At 40.4% G+C, this 16,824-nt stretch overlaps 2 protein-coding genes across 3 annotated transcripts in view; one reads left to right on the top strand and one right to left on the bottom strand.

Annotated features, from left to right (window-relative positions):
* Positions 1 to 16,824, bottom strand: part of LOC147321693 (uncharacterized) — a 106,491-nt gene that overhangs the window by 5,716 nt on the left and 83,951 nt on the right. Inside the window, exons 1-2 of one of the 2 annotated variants that reach the window (XM_086305831.1) lie at positions 9,166 to 9,461; positions 1,256 to 1,361 (exon numbers count right to left, since the gene is read on the bottom strand). In XM_086305831.1, coding sequence (XP_086161957.1) covers positions 1,256 to 1,273 — 18 coding nt within the window. In that variant the 5' untranslated portion in view covers positions 1,274 to 1,361; positions 9,166 to 9,461. Of the gene's footprint in view, positions 1 to 1,255; positions 1,362 to 9,165; positions 9,462 to 16,824 lie in introns of those variants that run through there. The other variant, XM_086305832.1, reaches the window with a different exon arrangement.
* The window catches only part of LOC147321697 (uncharacterized), a 79,908-nt gene that overhangs the window by 52,329 nt on the left and 10,755 nt on the right, over positions 1 to 16,824 (top strand). The gene's annotated exons all lie outside the window — the stretch shown is intronic.

Below are 16,824 nucleotides of genomic sequence, written 5' to 3'. Positions count from 1 at the left end.
GGCAGTGAGTGAAATTTAGGGCTGGGCATCATCACTGATTTCGATTCGGGGAAATCTTGCCTCAGACAATCAGAAATATTAGAATTCTGATCACTATGTACTTATCCATATTTTATATTTCTAAAATGAAAGCTGACATGTGTGAGACTTCATCAGAGGTGTAAGCAGCACAGCAGATGCCTTTGTGTCAAAGTAACTGAGGATAAAACAGAAAAACATGAAGGAGAATTTTCTGGCCTGGGTTTAAAAATATTCTGCAGTGTATCAAACACGAAAGAAAACCATTAATCAACATATGAACATTACCTGATGCTGCTGAAGTGAAGCAGAGCAAAATTACAGACGTTTTATGACAGACACATCTAAACGTTTTGCATAATTTTAAAAAGTTTACATTTGTTCTGTATTGAACAGCAGAAATTAGGCTTTGTTGCTGGGAGTGAAAAAACAAAAAACAGCACCCGACAGAGCTGTAAACAATGGAGAGAGAGAATTCTGCTGGTTTAATTAATTTTATTTTGGAGAGAGACAAAACCTGCAGCTTCAGAATCTAGCGCCGAAAAAGACGTAAACACAAAGAGCGGACCGGCGAACGCATCAGAATCAGTGAGCTGCCGGCTTTCTCACCCGACGTCGAGTCCATGTCATGTACCTGCTCTCATTTGCTGTTTTAGCTGTTTTGTGAAATTTTCTGAGGTTTAACTTGAGATTCTGGCGTTTTGGGCAAAATTAATTTATATTTAAAAATCCATTCAGGATTTTAATGAATTGATATCATGTTATCCAAGCTACAATCAATTTTAATCGATAATCAAAACCCAGTGAAATGCAGTCGTGGAACAAACTGTCATTACTTGAAGCTTTTCAACAGTCCTCTTTGGTGACATCTGTTGGTCAAAATATGAAGAGCAGCTTGAATCTACAAATTATAATGAAGCGCTTCATTATGTTTAGTATCATGTGACAGTTCTGTCTGATATCAGGCTACTGTTGTGTTGCTTTGCACATGTATTTTCTGTGTGATTGAAAAGGTTTTGAAATTTCATTAATAAATAATTTTGATGAATATCCTTATTTAAACATGTGCTGTGGTGTGGTTTCTCTTTGCTTGTGACTTCTTGATGTTTGTAAACATAATAGATATAAAATAAAAACATAGTACATAATAAAATACAACACAGTCATATAACAGGTTGGGAGGATGAGAGTTTTAGACGTGACTGATTATTTGGTGAAACTGTGATACTTTCCTCACCTCCTGTGTTGAGCTCATTGTTTCCTCTGTAGTGACTCAGCTGAGTCCAGATGGCTGAAAATGTTCCTCTGCTGCTCCGTCAGACTCTTCTCCTCCTGCTGATCAGCTGGGACACAAAACAGATCTTTGTTAGGCTCCACACTGCACTGAAGAGTCAAAGTGTCTCATATGTTCATCTGACAACACAAAGTACAAATTTCACTCTGATTGCTTGTAGAAATCTTGTGAGACGTGTTGTGCTGCAAAGTGAGGAAACTCTCTCACTCACTTATACTTCAGGAGGAACTTTGTGACATTGGCTCTAATATTCTAAGCAGCCCTTTACTATGACAGGGCCAGAAAGTCCTATTTGAAGGTTTGGGAGAAGGACCATGTTAAAGGTGGATTGGGGTTTATACACTTTGTTATGATACAGGTAAGGCTGTAAGAGCCTGAGAAGGTGTCCTGAATGAAGCTCTAAAACCAGTTTTCAGCTAACGACTCTGCTTCAGTCTGGAAAACAGCAACTACAAGTTTAAAGACTCCATCAACAATTCACACCCAGCAACAGCCTGAACAGCTCCTCCTGTGGTTTCCACAAACAGGGACAGACCTGTTACTCCCCCACCCCACACTTTCAACTCCTTCAGGCCCCCAGTCCCACCACCTCCACCATGTAAACAGACTCTTTAACATACAGACCCCAACAAAGCAGCTGAACCAGACTCAGTGTCTCCATCATAAACCATACAGTTGGTTTACACAGCTTTGTGTATGTATGTGTAATGTATATATAGACACGTGTGTGTGTGTGTGTGTGTGTGTGTGTGTGTGTGTGTGTGTGTGTGTGTGTGTGTGTGTGTTTGTTTGTTTTACATTGCTGTGCTTGAGAGCCTCCATCTACCGGAACCAAATTCCTTGTTTGTGTCTGCACATATACTTGGCCAAGAAACACGATTCTGATTCTGATGTTCATCTGACAACACAAAGTACAAATTTCACTCTGATTGGTTGTAGAAATCTTGCGAGACTGGACATGGAGAACCTGCATTCAGCTTTTATGCTCCATATATCTGGAACAAACTCCCAGAAAGCCTCAGAGCAGCTGAAACACTCAGTTTATTTAAATCCAGGTTGCAGACTCACCTGTTCTCAGCTGTATTTGAATAAAGCACCAAATCTGCACGGTTTTACTTTTAAACTTAAATTTCAAAACCTACATTTTAACTACTGATTTTATGTACTGCCCCCCCCCCCCTTTTTAAATCATGCTTTTTATTTTTTTGTTTTTTAATGTCTCTGAAAAGCACTTTGAATCAACTTGCTGTTGAATTGTGCTATATAATGAATGAATGAAACAGCCTTTATTTTGCAGGTTGCCCTGCAGCGAGATGCCCAGGAGAATTTTCAGGCTGCCCTAACACTCTAAATAAACTTGCCTTGCCTATAGAAAGAAAACTGAACAGAACATCTGAATTCACTTGATGCTAAACATTCATTTCATAGAATAGTTTTTGTTAACATCTTCCTGTGCATCACTTTACAGCAGCCAGACTCGTTAAAATGAGACTTTGTAGGAGTTCACTTCCTCTCATGTGTTCATTAGGGGTGGGTTTTTATAATCGATTCATCGATTAAAATTGATTCTGGCTTGGATAACGTAAAATCGATTCATTAAAATCCTGAATCGATTTTTTTAATATAAATTTATTTTGCCCGAAATGCCAGAATCTCAGGTGACATCTCACAAAATTTCAAGAACCACCAAACAGCTAAGACAGTAAATGAGAGCAGGAACACAGATTCTGCACATAGACTTAAACACACAGCGCGACCCGCGGATCAGAATCAGTTAGATGTCGCCTTTCTCACGGTCGGGGCTGAAAGCCGACAGCTCGCTGATTCTGATCTGTCGGCGGGTCCGCGCTTTGCGTTCACGCCCTTTATGAGCAGATTCTAAAGCTGTTAGTTTGATGTCTCTCCAAACAATATTGACCGAACCAGCAGCAGAAGAAGATCCAAACGCTTCACATAAACATCGTCATGAATTCACTCTGACTTTTACTGTTTTGCTTCCACCGCGATGCGCAGCTCTCTCTCTCTCTCTCTCTGTACTTCAAAAACAGTTTCCCTTTCTTCATTATTCGCTTGCTTGTTACGCACAAGTCTACTGTTGTTTACAGCGCTGTCGGCCGCTGTTTTTTTCCCCTTTTACATTCTTCCGAAAAGAAAACCTCATTTCTGCTGTTCAATACTGAACAAATTTAAACTTTTTAAAATTATTCAAAATGCAAAACGCTTAGCCGTGTCTCTAATAAAACCGCTGTAACGTCAGAGGTAATGTTCATATGTTGATTAATGGTTTTCTTTCGTTTTTGATGTACTGCAGAATATTTTTATAAAATCCCAGGCCAGGAAAATCACCTTCATGTTTTTCTGTGTTTTATCTTCAGCTACTTTGACACAAAGGCATCTGCTGTGACGCTCACACCTTTGAAAAAGTCTTGCGTGTGTCAGCTTCCTTTTTATTGATACAAAAATATGTAAATGTACTGATCTGAATTATAATATTTCTGACTGTCAAAATTTCCCAGATTTAAATCGAATCGAATTAAATCGAATCGTGGATCGAATCGATTCGGGACCTTGTGAATCGGAATTGAATCGATTCTAGAAATCAGTGACGATACCCAGCCCTAGTGTTCATCCACAGCAGCTGGACATTAAAGTTTATTGTGACCCCGATACTGCAGCAGATCGCTCTGATTTCCTGTTATCACTTCAAATAGAAATGAGGCTGTAGAATGTCAAACTCTGGCCCGCGCGCCAAATTTGGCCCGCAGCCCAATAGAGATTGAAAATGTGACGTCATTCAGGGGTAAAACCGCAAAGAATTCTGGGAACTCATGGCAAGAGGTACAAGCGCACGCAGGCTTTCAATTGAAATCAGTTATACAGCGATAAAAAGAAACACAAAAATGTCAAGAAGCTGTTGTATTATTAAATGCAATAGCCGGTCCCATGACAGCCACGGAAAGCCGACGGGTAAAGAGATCGGTTGTTATCGGATTACGTCGTTGAAGAGAAATTGTTCGAGCCATGTTTCCAAAGTAACAAAGAGGCGACTGGATTGCAGCCATTCAAAGACCAAATATAACGTCCCAGAACACTCCAGCTCACAGGTTAGTCTGCTCCAAGCATTTCCACAAAGGTCAGTCTTCTGTTGTAGTTAATGCGTCATTTTTCATAACATAATTGGTGATATAGGTTACAAGCAAGTCTGGCGCTGAACAGAAATTGTCGCGCTATGCTCCTTTGTTTATTGTGCATAAATAGTGAATTGTCCTGACACAATATTGTGTTTCGCTTCTGTTATTACCATGGTACATTGACAAAAACATATACTTTTATTCACAGGATAAAACAGTTGTTTTGTATCACTAATTGCCCGGTACGATTACAGCATACAATATTATTGTCACTGCTACATTTCTGTGATGCTACCAGAAATTATTTCCACTACTAATTAATTACCGTTGAGCTCAAAGGTCCTATTAATAAACGGTTTATAAATAAATAAACGGTTTATAAACGGTTAATGAATGTGTATTTATGAAGACGATTTGTGAGACTGGTAAACTTATGATATGTACGATGGTCTTTACTTTCTACACGGTGCATTTCAAGGTCCTGTACCCATCTGTCGGTAAACTGTAGCTGGGCTTGTTGCAGTGACCTGAAGTTACTAAACTTCACGAGTGTATGCACTCACTCCAAGAAGCGTATAATTATAAATATGAGCAGTGATGCTCAGTGATGACACGACGAATCCTACTTCCGGGCCTAAAGTAGTCTGCGTTTAATATGGCTTTTGTGTTGTTAACATGTTTAATGTTATGTATTTTCTTCTATTTGATCTCAAAAAGCTCCTAAAACAGTCAGTGATCACTGTTGACCTCCCTCGGCTTTTATTACCGCTAATCATTTATTTAAGCTCAGTTTTTAAAACCTTAGGATGTAACTACAGCCCAGCCCATGCATATGAATGACTAACCTCGTATTGTGGATGGATTATCTCAGTTGTTCTCCTGGCTGAAGTTTGGTCCTTTTACAGCATCCTGCCATGCGATTACATTTGTTCCTGACCACCGAGAACACTCACGTTAACTTTTATCGATTGGAAAAAAAGTTAGCTTGTTTATATTATGCTAACATAGCTGTGTCGCTAGCGGTCACGTAGCACATCATTATATACAAGCTAGCCCAACTTCAGTAACCCTACAAACGTCACTGCTTTTTAGTTTTCGGTCTTCATTTATGCTGGAAGTGATAACAGAGCTGTACGTTTTAATTTCTCAGATTTATATCTAATTTAGTTCTGAGCTCAGATAAAATAATTATTGTGGGTGATTTTAACATCCATGTAGATGCTAAAAATGACAGCCTCAACATGGCATTTAATCTGTTATTAGACTCAATTGGTTTCTCTCAAAATGTAAAAGAACCCACCCACCACTTTAATCACACTCTAGATCTTGTTTTAACATATGGCATAGAAACTGAACATTTAACAGTGTTTCCTGAAAACCCTCTCCTGTCTGATCATTTCCTGATAACATTTACATTTACAATAAGTGATTACACAGCGGTGAAGAGTAGACTTTATCAAAGTAGATGTCTTTCTGAAAGCACTGTAACTAAGTTTAAGAATATAATCCACCCACTGTTATCATCTTCAATGCCCTGTACCAACACAGAGCAGAGCAGCTATCTGAACGCTACCCCAACAGAGGTCGATTATCTTGTTAATAATTTCACCTCCTCACTACGTACGACTCTGGATACTGTAGCTCCTGTGAAAACTAAGGTCTCTAATCAGAAGTACCTGACTCCGTGGTATAATTCTCAAACACGTACCCTAAAGCAGATGACTCGTAATCTGGAGAGGAAATGGCGTGTCACAAATCTAGAGGATCATCATTTAGCCTGGAGAAATAGTTTGCTGCTTTATAAGAAAGCCCTCCGCAAAGCCAGAACATCTTACTATTCATCACTGATTGAAGAAAATAAGAACAACCCCAGGTTTCTCTTCAGCACTGTAGCCAGGCTGACAAAAAGTCAGAGCTCTTTTGAGCCAACCATCCCTTTAACGTTAACTAGTAATGACTTCATGAACTTCTTCACAAATAAAATTTTTATCGTTAGAGAAAAAATTACCAATAATCATCCCACAGATGTAATATTATCTACAGCTACTCTTAGTATCATTGATGTTAAGTTAATGCTTTATTGGCCATATGCAGGTTGCCCCGCAGAGGAATAGGACCCCCCCCCGACTTACACACACAACAAAGACATCACATGGGAATACAGTCGGAGATCGGCAGCGTTGCAGAGAATAACACTGAAAAATTACACAACAATGGGAAAAGTACAAGAGGAAAAAAAGAGACCTCTTCTCACGCTGGGCACTGTTAGATTATAATATTATTTTATGCCATGTTATACCCCTAATTAAAGATTGTGAATTATTATGTAGTTTTAGTTTGCATTATTCTCCTGAATTAGAAGAAGCTGATAACTATTGCATTAGTTAAACTGATTTGCATTAAATTAGACTGCTGATTTATTGTGGATGAATGATATTGTTTTATGATGTTACAAGAAAATACTGTTTGCAGAAAGTCATCGCCTTATTTGTCTGATTAGAAGAGAACGGAACATGCTAGAGTTTTCTGCCCCATCTCAGCAGGAGCAGATAAACGGGAAGCCAAGGTCGTAGCTTAGGCGCCATGTGAGAGAAAGAATGTGAATGTTTAGGCTTTTATGATAAGGTGGGAGAACCAGAGGCTATAAGAGTTTGAGCAATGCTCCACCATTTTGAGATCTGAGGCTGTCTGCATACAGTGTCCATCTCCCACGCGTGTGATCATTAAAATCATCGTTTGACTTAACCCGGCCGGACCAGTGTTGTTATTTTGGTTTTTTCTCTTGTCTCCATCCCCAATTTTGAACTGGTAACAGCACCTATGGGAGGACAGCATGAGAACAGGAAACAAAAAAACTCCTCTACACAGAGAGCACATTAATGTCCACATCACAACATTAGAGCACGTGACAAGCCACAGGGGTTGGATAGGGGGGTGGGGGGTAATCCGAAGGAACACAGCAGTCGTCCTACACAGCGCTACCATTTCAGCGCGGCACGCAGACCCGCAGTCTTCCCCCGCAGGAAACAAGCATCGAAGGCGTTTGGAAAGGGAGGGGGATGAGTGCGTGCTTATCAGTGTAAGTGTGTCCAGAGTTCAGCTGAGACAGTGTCCTTTGCTCTATCAGGCTAAGTAAACAGTGACACTGACACTGGTCTCTCGATCTCCCGTTGGAGATAACTTTTTTGTTAAGTTAAGGCCTGATCCTTCTGAAATTCATAGCCAGTGCTCGGAAAAAGCACAGTGTATCCAGGAAACACACTATATGCTGCAATAAATGCAGTGCCCAAGTGTCCCCTCGCCTAACTTTTGTGCCAGTACGCCTAAATTTTTCAAGTTAGGCGTACCGGTGCGCCCATGTCAAAAAGTTAGTCTAGAGTAGTGATGGGACGTTCTGTATCGAGGCTTCGGAGCGTGTGTCGAGTAATGGAGGGGGCGTTTCCGCGAAGCGCGTATCGAGGCTTGCTTCATTTATGGGAGGAGCTGAAAATGATGACGTCCGAAGCCTCGCTGCCCGGCTGTACCACGTGACTGGTTCATGAAGTGGTTCGAACTTTGCCGCGAGATATGACAGCGATATAAAGCCCTCAGACTTCATTCAAAAATGTGGGTGTTTGATGGAGAGTTGCGGTTAGTGAGAGTTTGGAGACCGTTTGGAGGTTTATGAGAGTGAGGAGAGAAAGTCAGGAGAGAATGGAGCCAGCTAAGAAGAGGAGGATGTCCTCCCCTGTGTGGGAACATTTTGATCTTATTCCTCCCAACAAGGTATGTAAATTTCTACAGAAGATGTATTTTCATGATACTGATGGTGCAATACAATTTATGTTAAGCTGTCTGTACTTTTGTACAAGGTGAAGTGTTTGCTATGTGCCAGGGAGCTGGGATATAACAACAACAACACCTTATCCATGCTTAGGCACTACAGAGCTTTGCATGAGAATAAGAGGAACACCGATTGTGGAGCAAGACCAGGTGAGCCATCAAATGCAATGATAATATAGGATGCAGTAATGTTACTAAATGATATAACAATATTATACAACTGTTATAAGTTACGTATGTGATATTTATATTTGTGCTTTATCTTTATTGTCTTTCCTCAGGAGAACAATCTCAAATAGATGAAGACCTGGTCAGCATGGTGATTGAGGACTCCCAGCCATTTAGCATTGTGGAGGACAAAGGATTTAAAAGATTTGTTAAATCATTAAATCCTAGCTATGTTCTCCCCACTAAAGGTCATAAAAGCAGTGAAAATTTAGTTTTTACAGAATAAAATGTGAACAGGCAGAACTGAGGCTCAAAGCCTCAGTGTGTAGCTGTCCATACCTCAACGTTACAAAAGCACAACCACTGTCCACACCCCAACCACACCTCACCTCACAGTAAATGATCGTTTCCATTTCAAGCATTTCCAAATAATCATTTTCCATACTGCCACTATAAATATACACAGTATACTGCCATCACTACAATATACATGTTTTACACACTCCTTTTGTTGTTGACATTTACAGGCTGTGTGCAAAATGCCACACTCTTCAAATTCATGCCAGCTATTATTTTTACGTCCAGTAGGTGTCCTGCTAGAGCAAATGAAGCTTCATGAAGCTTCGCGTTGGGGTGAACCAATTGGATGAAAAGCTTCAGTGCTTCATGGGGCTTCATCTGCCCATCACTAGTCTAGAGCCCTGCTCACAGTAAAGTTAGCTCGGTGCTTACCTTTAGATGAGCCCACAAACCGAGAGAAACTCCGTGATGAAGCTTTGGCTACGTCCACACGTACACGGGTATTTTGAAAACGGAGATTTCAAAATAGTCAAAACGGACTTTTCGAAAGTATCCACCCTGGCAGGCGTTTTTCAGTGACCGAAAACGCCGTTTACGTGTGGACGAAAGGTGCAAACGCATAGAAAAACCTGCGTTTTCAAAAATACCCAGGAAACAGATGAGGGAAACGTTTGTAGTGATGGCCCGCTTGAAGCTGATGCTCTGGTGCGTGTGTCAAAAAATCAACACACTGCTTCAGAAGCTCCGTGTCGAAGCTTGATTCGTTTGGCCAAAGTCACGTGATCAGTGACGTCCGAAGCTTTGTTTAGAACGTGACTACTTCGGGGTCTCATTCAATGCTTTATAAGGAAGTGAATAATTCGCAGGATTTGTGGTGTTTTGATGGTGACAGGTAGCAAACCACTGATATTTCTACTGAGAGACATGGAGCCAGCGAGGAGGAGAGGAGGTTCTGTTGTGTGGGAGTATTTTGAGTAGATTTTGGTCATTCGGTGGGTTTTCCAGCTTTGTGTTCTGGCTGTTTGCTTTTGTTTTGTGCGTGTTTATTTTATCTGAAAACGGGAAAAACTCAAAATGCCAAAAATCTGTTTTTCATAATATAAATATCATCAAATATCTTTAGAAAAACTTCCATTTGACTCGTTACATTTAATGTTAAAATATATATATTTTATTTTTCAATTAATCTTAAAATGTTAGTCTGCCAAATGTGCAGCAATTTCATGTATTTATTCTCTTTAGCTGAGTTTGTGGGGCCCAGGTAGACTGTATAACTGCATCTCTACCAGTTTCTCTGCACTCCAGCCTCTTCTGTTCCACGTGAAGGGATTTTCCTTAATGCAGGAGAAATTATCTCCACGAAAAGGAACAGTTTCGGCCATCGCACAGTGGAACAAATTCTCTTCTTAAATAAAAATGAAAAAGGGTTACCTTAAATGCATCATGTTTTTAGTTTGCAAGTTCATAAGCACTTTCCCTTTCACAATCAATTCTACCCCCAGGTCAGAAATATTTATAGGAAAATTTCCCTAATATAATATTATTGATAAATACACCCATCTTGCGATTAATTTCACAAGTGGATGGAGGCAGGACCTCACAGCAGAAGCATACTCCATAATGTGTTGTACATTATTATATGTATATTGTATGTAACGTGGTGTTTTCCAATTATTCTATTTACCAACATCAAGAAGTGAAAAGCAAAGAAAGACCACAAACTGGTGCATGTTTAAACAAGGAAAATTTGCTGGTCGAAATTATTTATTAAACAAATAAATCACATTTTTAACCCCAAAAAATAAACGTTCAAAGCAACACAACGGTGGCCCAATAGCAGACAGAATTCCACTCTGTAGAGTGAGTGGGCAATCATAATGAAGCAGTTGGTTTTATTTTGTGGATTCAAGCTGCTCTTCATATTTTTGGCCACCAGATGTCACCAGAGAGGACTATGTTGAAAAGCTTCGAGTAATGAACCGTTTTTCAATACAAGCCTCAGTGCTTCAGAAAGCTTCATTTGGCCATCACTCAAGGGCGTAGATTTGGCATGGACGGAAGGGACATGTCCCCACCAATAATTTGATCTCTTCGAGTAAAGAAAAACAAGCCCGATAGTAAGAAAAAAATGATCTGTCAGCGTCTCGGTGCAGAAAGAGTTAAATTATGTTCTCTACTGGAGTCCTACGTCATGTGACAAATATGGCCAATGTGATTGGCTGAGCCTTTCATAAGGGAGCTCTGTTTAGTTTCAGCAGCGGCAAACCTGCGCTGCCAGGAGGAGAGGAGGATGGCAGCGCAAAGGAAGAACCTGGATATAAGAAATTGTTTTTCAAAGAAACCTGTAAGTCACGTAAAGTCAAGTTCACTCATATAATGTGTCCGTCACAATAACATTACAGGCTACGCTAGGCCATACATGCCAACACTCACGATTTTTCCGAGAAATCCCGAATTTCAGTGCCCCTCCCGAAAATCTCCCGGGGCGACCATTCTCCCCCCAATTTCTCCTGATTTTCCACCCGGACAACAAAACTGAAAACCATATCGCAGACCGGCCCAGCCAATTCCAGTTTCCAACAATGGCTACTATTACTGCAGCTACTTAGTTTTAATATTACTCTTATTTCTCTTTCTGGGTCGCAAAATAAACTTTTAACACATTTTCAGGCGAGAATGTAGCTGTGTAAACGTTAAATAACTTAAACATGTTATTGTTTGGCCTTTTTCCGTGCTTTAGTTGTGTTTTATTTGTTGGTGAGTAAAGCGTTTTGTCTGAGACTAAAGTTATTAGATTAAATTAGATTAAATAAAACTTTATTAATCCCTCGGGAGGATTCCTCCGTGTTGGAGGTTCCATTTTTTAGGGCAGAAATACCGTGGTAACTCGCATATCTCACGGAGGAATAAACCACACACACGTTGTTAGAGTTTTACATCAGAGGCACACGCCTTCCTCTGCGCCATCATTTATTGCACACACACTTCCGTATTTATACCTTTCAGATTAAGAGCACATACATATATGATAGGGCAACTGTAACTGTCCCTGAGACAGTTAAAATAAAGTTGGTTATTTTGTGTTTCTGTGATAGATTCATGCTTAATTTAGTTCATTTATTTATAAGATAAGATGATAAAAGTGTAACATCAATTAAAAAACATGTCTAAAATATGTGATTACAAAATATGGGTTTGTTAAATATGTAAAGTGCTGTAAAGTTTGTATGAGGTAAAGTTTGTAATTGTCACATGACCAGAGTTTGGTTGAGAGCACAACCACGGCATTGTGGAGCTAGCATGGATACGTGGCTACAGATGCATCTACAGCCTCAGCGTTAATGTTATTCTGAATGTGGTCCAAGAGGCGCACACGGTATGGTTTCATGTATATTGTTTGTATAATGTTGCATACGTGTTCTACACTGGTAATGAGAGGACATTTTTGTGATATCCATTATTGTGCATTTTTTCTGTTCTGCTTGCACAAGACTGTTTATGGACATTTATGTTGTAAACTTTGTGTTTCTTCAGTTTTCACGGTGTCTGAAGACAATAAGAGTGAGAGAGAGAAATAAATTTCCGAAGACATCAGTATGATGCGTGGCCATTCTTTGTTGGACCCCTGTAGTTACAGTGAAAACGTACCGCCAACGTGGCTGGAAGTTCGACGTTAGAAGCAATGCATGTTCCAGAATAAGAAAAGAAGAAATGTTCTTGACAGCGCAGTGTGTGTGGTTCGAGAACACAACGGAAAAGAGGCTTGCAAACTTAAAAAGAGGAAACACCATTATTGGCGCTTTGGACAGCAACGAACATGACTTCACCAATAGAGGGCGACATTGACCATCATAAACTACAGCTCTGCAAATCTCTGCCGCTGCACACAGCAAGAACTGTAAAATCCCTGGCGGTCTTCAAGGAAAAGATAACAGCTCTTCAGTCAGCGCCAGGTTGGGCTGTGATATATCCACAACTTCATGGAGAGGTTTGGAGTTTGGAGAGGTCTATTAAAATAATAATTTATTTTGTTTAAGAAAGGTACTGAGTTAAAGGTAACCAACCTGTCATTATAGCCAAAGTGTTCCCTTTTATTTTACAAGTGGTGTTGTTTAAAGTGTTCTAAAAATGTTTAAGAGTTCAACTTAAAAGAAGAATAACAAGGGGTGTAGTTAAGCAAATTGTTGCAAGAATCAGATTGTACTGAGAATTGTATATTTGCCAGGATCGCATGTACATATAGCAACAACTTGTTTATGCAGCAGGTTTGCTGAAACATGCACAATGTCAGTAAACACAGAAAAATCACAAATTGAAGAATGCAGAGAACAAATTGATTCCCTTAAGGAAGAGCTAAGTAGATTGAATGAACAATTGAAATTACAGACTGATGATGTTGAAAGGGAGAAATTGGAGTTACTGATAGGTGCTATTCATGATAAAATAGAAATCCAGCTGATAATGTTGAAGAAGCCTGCCTCTAATACTTCAAGACTAGAGCCCAGGAAATCCTCAAGGGAGCGAAAGTTAACGCCCAAAATGCTAGAACTCAAGCAACAAGAGTTCTCTCAGGAGAGTAAATTTATCAAACTATATGAAAGCTGGAAAGAACAAGTTAAAGCTACACGTTCCAAACTTAAAGATGAGTGCTCTGACCAGGAATTAGCTGACATGATGGATACTGTCGAAGGGCTAGAGTCACAAGTGAAAAATAGATACGAAGATATGAGATCGCAGTCAGCCCCTTCTACTGAGACTAGAAGAAAAATTGATTCCTGCACAGCAGTAACAGCGGACTTGATGAGAATACTTAAAGTACGTATGAGTGAAGTGGGGCAAGAAGAGTTTGATGCTAAGGCAGAAAATGCGAGACTTCACATGGTGCTAGACAGAGAATATGCTCAGTCAATATTTGGGACTACAATCTCCCGACCTTCTGTACGTAGCTGCCGCTCAAGCTGTCTATCGGAGCAGCAAAGCATCAATGTAAAAAAGGCAGAGTGCGCTGCACAGCTTGCCGCGAAGCAGGCTGAGATAGAGATGGAGGAGGCTATTGCTACACAAAGGCAAGAGCTTAAAAGACTAGAAAATCAGCGAGATCTTCAGGTAATAACTGCAAAGCTAAAGGCTTATTCTCAAGCAGATTCAAGTGAAGCCTGTGGAGAAGACAAAAGCGCACACAGTGCGGTAGTCAGTTGTCCTCCATTAGCTCCTGAAGAAATCATACCAGAGCAAACCTACAAGAATAATAACAATAAACAACCAAACAACAATGAGTCATTGTTAATGCAAGCCTTGCATGACACAATGGTCCTCACCAGACTTCCTGCACCTGAGCCCCCAGTCTTCTCAGGGGACCCACTTAAGTTCTTAGAGTGGAGCACTAGTTTCAAAGCTTTGATAGAGCGGCGATGCACAAATCCAGCTGACAGGTTGTTCTACCTACGCAAATACATCAGTGGAGAAGCACGGTCTGTATTGGAGGGAAGCTTTTACAGAAAGGATGATGAAGCATATGACCAAGCTTGGGAAGCTTTGAATGCTCGGTATGGCCACCCCTTTATAATTCAGTGTGCATTTAGGGAAAAACTGAACAACTGGCCAAAGATTGGTTCAAGAGAGTCGCTTAAACTGAGACAATTCAGTGATTTTCTGACAGCCTGCAGCAATGCTATGCCATACATCAAAGAACTGCAGGCGTTAAATGACTGTGAAGAGAATCAAAAATTGCTCCAAAAACCTCCTGACTGGGTGACTTCTCGTTGGAATCGTCGCGTCACAGTGCAGTTACAGCAAAAAGAAGAATATCCAAGCTTCAAACAATTTGCTGATTTTGTTGCACAAGAAACGGAAGTTGCATGCAATCCTGTAACATCATTTCATGCCTTGAAACACACTGAAGAAAGGTCAGCTAGAGACATAAAGCGTCCAAAGGCTAATGCATACATCACAAATGTGAAAGCATCAGAGAGAACAACCACAGGATACAGCGGAGTGGAGAACAATTCAAATGAGCCTGATATAGAAAGAAAAGCAAATGCTTTGCCATCAAACTCAGTCACATGTATTTGCTGTGGAGAAAGCCATTCTATTCACAAATGCCAGACCTTTGCTAAAATGTCCGTGGAAAACAAAAGAAAGTTCATACTTGACAATAACCTGTGCTTTGGTTGTCTCAGAAGAGGACACAATTCAAAAGACTGTAAGCGTAAGGCGACTTGCGGGGTTTGTAAAAAACATCATCCAACAGCTCTTCACGAAGACCGTCCAAAGACTCCAGTGAACACATCATCACATAGAATGCAGGCAGAAGAAAACATATCTGCACTTTCTTGTTGCATGGACAGAGGAGATGGTGGGAGCACATCCATGATCGTGCCTGTGTGGGTTTCTTCAACCACCACTCCAGAGAGAGAGACCTTAGTGTATGCTCTATTAGATACACAGAGTAGCAACACTTTTGTAGATCAAGGGATATGTGAGGAGATGGGGATGAGTTTAGAGCCAGTGAAGTTAAAGCTAACCACTATGATGGGAAGAGATTCCATTGTTCAGAGCGAAAGAGTTAGTGGGCTCAGAGTTAGAGGGTTTTCCTCCAAAAGCTTTATCAACTTGCCACTTGCCTATACCAGAGACTTCATCCCACTTGAACGTTCACACATTCCCACCTCTGAAACTGCCAAAAGATGGGAACATCTAATCAGAATAGCACAGGAGATGCCTGAGTTAATGGATTGCAAGGTTAGGCTGTTAATAGGCTACGACTGTCCTAGAGCACTGGCACCACGGCAAGTAATCGCGGGAGGTGACGAAGAGCCATATGCAATCAAGACAGACCTGGGCTGGAGCATTGTTGGCAGTTCACAAAAAATGGCAACATCAGCAGAAGTGACAGGCCTGTGCCATCGCTTATCTGTTAAGGAACTTCCACCCTTGACACCAGCCACCATCATCAGAGTGCTTGAGTCAGACTTCAAAGACACAGCTCCTGGAGAAAAGAGCATATCACAAGATGACATACAGTTCATGCAACTGCTAAATGAGAAAATACACCAGAATGCTGATGGGCACCTAGAGATGCCACTTCCCTTTAAGGCACGCCCTCAGCTGCCAGAAAATAAGCGTCTGGCTCTGGTGCGACTTAAGCACCTGAAAGGGAAGTTTGAGAAAAATCCCAAATTTAAGGACGATTATGTAAGGTTCATGGACAATGTCTTCAAGGAAGGTGATGCTGAAAGAGCTGAAGATGATCCCAGAGAAGGAAATATGTGGTATATTCCACATCAAGGCGTCTATCACCCGAGAAAACCGGAAAAAATCAGGGTTGTGTTTGACTGCTCTGCAAAGTACAGTGGCACAGCTCTGAATATTGCATCAAGTCTATACAGATGTTTAGAGACATAATGCAAAGCATGTTTGTTTCTTATGGCTTACAAATGTGTTTGCCTTTAACATAATTTACATTTCATTTATACAGTTTCACAGACAAAACAATAAAATAGGTTTCCTGAACTGTTCTTCATGGCCCAAATTTTGAATCCTTTTGAGGGTGATGCATTATCCAAGAAAGTGGGCAATTTGTTCATTGATCTCTGACCCTCGCTGACTATGACGCCTCCTAATTCTGCTTCCAGCCTTGCTGATTAATTTGGTCTTCCTTTTGGCATCCCTGTCACTGATGCTGTCACCAGTTGTACACAACATCTCTGTTTGTCCACCAGTCTAATCTGTAATTCAGGTGAACCCAGAATTACATGTATCTTTGTAATGTTTCAAAAAATATACACTATATGTTGATGGGCATTGTCACACTTTTCTTTCCTTTATAAGTAAGAATCTCTATGGTTTTAATGACAATTCATATACAGATTGTGGAGGACATTTAATTCAACACTCTAAAAAGTTCCTCATCTGCAGACTATAGTACAATTTCAGCCCACCGTTAATAAACCCATCCAATGCAGGGTTATCAGAGAAATTATGCAAATGTTATGTTTTTATGTACTGGTAATCTATTTATCATTTATCATGATTCCTGCTCTGATGATTACGTTCTTCTACTTCTGTAATTTTAATAGATAAAGGATGTTG

This window comes from Aulonocara sp. 'chitande type north' Nkhata Bay, linkage group LG9 (genome assembly GCF_057382095.1).
Source record: "Aulonocara sp. 'chitande type north' Nkhata Bay isolate Kocher_YH1m ecotype deep benthic linkage group LG9, A_spYH_male_GT1.1, whole genome shotgun sequence".
In the NCBI taxonomy this organism is placed as follows: Eukaryota; Metazoa; Chordata; class Actinopteri; order Cichliformes; family Cichlidae; genus Aulonocara; species Aulonocara sp. 'chitande type north' Nkhata Bay.
This window is presented reverse-complemented; position numbering and strand designations above follow the sequence as displayed.